This window comes from Morone saxatilis, unplaced genomic scaffold (assembly GCF_004916995.1).
Source record: "Morone saxatilis isolate NCDOM2014 unplaced genomic scaffold, NCSU_SB_2.0 Contig0, whole genome shotgun sequence".
Classification (NCBI taxonomy): domain Eukaryota; kingdom Metazoa; phylum Chordata; class Actinopteri; family Moronidae; genus Morone; species Morone saxatilis.
The window spans coordinates 20,766,703-20,769,707 of NW_023339650.1; the positions used below are offsets into that span (position 1 = coordinate 20,766,703).

General features: G+C 42.2%; 1 protein-coding gene across 1 annotated transcript; it reads right to left on the minus strand.

The window, feature by feature from the left end:
• Nucleotides 1-33: 33 nt before the first annotated feature.
• LOC118323677 (diamine acetyltransferase 1-like) lies at nt 34-2,469 on the minus strand (the record flags this gene model as incomplete). Its single annotated transcript, XM_035655726.1, is given in 5 exon segments — nt 34-74; nt 153-254; nt 1,103-1,183; nt 1,273-1,324; nt 2,208-2,469. Coding segments are annotated over 5 exon segments (339 nt in total), but the record flags the coding sequence as incomplete, so codon positions are not given.
• Between the last annotated feature and the right edge of the window lie 536 nt (nt 2,470-3,005).

A 3,005-nucleotide genomic window follows, 5' to 3' on the forward strand; every position in this document is an offset into this window, starting at 1 on the left:
CCCCCCCCCCCTCCCTCCAGTAAACACACTCACATTACTGAGATGCCGCAGGAGCTCCGAACCGATGCCCAGCCCTGGAAAGAGACCGCAGAGCTCATTAACAACAGAAGCAACCACGAAGCAGTTAAATGTGGACCGGACCAGATTCTGACCTCTGTACTGCTCCATCACGTAGAAGTCCTCCAGGTACAGCTGTTTACCAACCCAGGGGTCATAGGTGAAGTAGTACATGGCAAAGCCGACCACCTTCAGGCCTGGAGAGTTAGACAATGAGACGGTGTGAGCGTCCTGCTGTGTTATACATTTATATATTTTACTATAATGTGTTTGTTATGGTGCATATAGTGTATTAGTATATATGTACGTGCACTATAACGACCTGTGTTTAGCTTTATGTGACTCCACACAACCTCAATAAGGGTTTCAGACTCCTTCTGCACAGACGCATGTACAGATATTTATTAATTAATGTAAGTATTAAGGTATTTTAATGTGCTTATTTCCTACATTTCATTCTAAATACTTACTTTCCTACTTCTTGTGCCGTTTGAACTCGTTATTGTTTTAAGTACAAACCTTTCTGTCAACTCTGGACACAAGTTTAGTCAGGAACAGCTGACTGTAAGTAAACAAATAATCCTCTAACTTTCAACAAGTCTCTGAGTTAAATGAGATTCCCTGATGCAGTTTGCAGCCATACGTCGTGTTACTAAGTTAAACACGGCGTGGCCATTAGATCTGAGCGCGTTTGTAAAAAGAGTGAACACGTGCAGACAGGCAGCAGCTGGGCGTCCCAACAAACAGGGCTTCCGTTATTATAACACCTATATTTATTTGACAGAAAACAGGAACTGTGTACGGTCGATGTAAACACGGTCGGTCTGAGCAGACGGTGGGAAGCAACGCCGCCACCAACGCATGCTGAGGGAGGAGATCGTTACACAAACTAAATATCTATTTTTAAGTCAAAGACAAAAGGAGCTGGCAGCGGTACGGAAACATAACTGCCACTCTGAGCGTCTGCTGGGACTTTAAACTGTTGCTCAAACGGTTCCTGGTGAAGGAACTTGAGTCGTTCTACGGATGTCGGGCTGGTTCGCACCGTCACTGCTGTTCTCTCCTTGGATTTCAGCGATGATGCAATGGTAAAACGGGGTGTCACCGAATCCATCCTCAAGGAGCTCTGCAAGGGAGGAGATAACATGTAAATACGAGACACAGAAGGAATGTAATGTGCGTTTACAGGCAGCCGGAGGGCGATTTAAAGCTCACCTTTTTCAGTCAGTGTCACCTGGTTCTCCATCTCTTCGTATTTTGCAAGTTCCTGGGAAGACAAACACAGAAGTAGTAACGGGTTATATTCAGAGTAGAGAAGAGGTTTGACACCAATTGAAGCCAAAACAAATACACACCCAATGACAAGACACAGGCTGGCATTGGTCATTTAATATAAAACAATAAATGTGACATTTTACACTTGGAAAATAAACTTTAACAGTGCTAACATTTGTCATACATACATTAATAATAGAGGAGTTCATGTGAGGACTTAAATACAACAACTACATGCTGATATATGTGTATTAACCAATACTGGAGCAGACTCCTGTATGATTTAAGAGCGTATTATTCCTTAAAAGGTCATTCATCAGCGCCTTTAAAAGCTAAAATAAAGCTCTAACAGACTAAATAATTATTAAAAACTATTCTATTATATTCTATATACTGTAATACTGCTTATTTGCAGCCCTGGTTGTGTCATTAATGTCAGGAGTTATATATATTTAAAGAACAATAACATTATTTCAGGGTCAGCGCTGATAACATAAGCCGGACGTCAGACTGACCATATTTGGTCACCCGGCGGTCACACCGGATGTGAGTCGTCTGTCCGTAAACAAAAAGCCACCGACATTAATCTCACTCTGCGGACGTTTCCCACCTGCCGACGGCTCAACAGCAACAACAATAACCGGTGTAATTCATCCGATCCACCGTTTAAATAACGTTTAGTCGTTTTACACGGTCGGGAGTTAAGTTAGTTAAGAGTTCACGCAAAGGTTGAGACAACGGTTAGCTCGCTCGCTAACCGCTAACCGAAACTCACCCGCTTTATGTTTAATTCCTATCGATTAATAATCGTTTATTTTTTTATTCGTGTTGTTTCCGAGCAGCGTCCTGGTTCTGGTGGCGCGGGCCTAGCTTACCTTCACCAGTCGTAATATATCAGACACGTCCCTGGGTTCAGCCTTTCGTAACTTATACTCCATTTTCTTCTTTTACTCTTTTTTCCTCTCGTTAGAAGTCCTCTGTATGTGAAGTGAAAGATAAGTTGTTTCTTCATTCGCTTCAGAGTGGCTTGTTCCCCACGGTCAGCCTGTGATCCGGACGCGTTCGTCGAGACAAGAACATCCAGTAGAGCTCGCCCTCGGCTGGGTCGCTGCCGTTCAACTGTCCGCTCCTTTGTTTACCTCGGCGCTTATATACCCGGCTCGCGCTGCAACGCGATTGGTCGATCCTCGGAGCGCTCGGGTTTCTAAACCAATCAGCGGCAACCCTGTGGCGTCCGCTTGAGCCAATCGGCGGGCCGAGGGGTGGTGACGTTGGGGTCTGTTTTGATGCGGCTATAAGATCTTTGTTTTTCAGGAAAGTCAAGTCCTTAAAGTAAAGTTAAAAATGCTCGTTTTAAAGGTAAAGTTTAGCATTTTTAAGAGCAAAATAAGTCACATTTACTCAAATATAAATGTGAAAACACTCACTTCTATGTGTACCCTTAAATATATTAAGAAAAAGTCAGCTTTATTTGTCAAATGTGCTATAAATGCACGACATACAGCACAGATGAAATTTCACTTTTTAAAACACTTTAAGGTAAAGTTTATCATTTTCAAGAGCAAAAAAAGTCACATTTACTACATTTTTTTTTAACATTCTTTATTTAAAATTAGGCATATAAAAACAAAGATAAGATAATTCCTTTGTTTATCCCCCTAAGGAGAAATTCA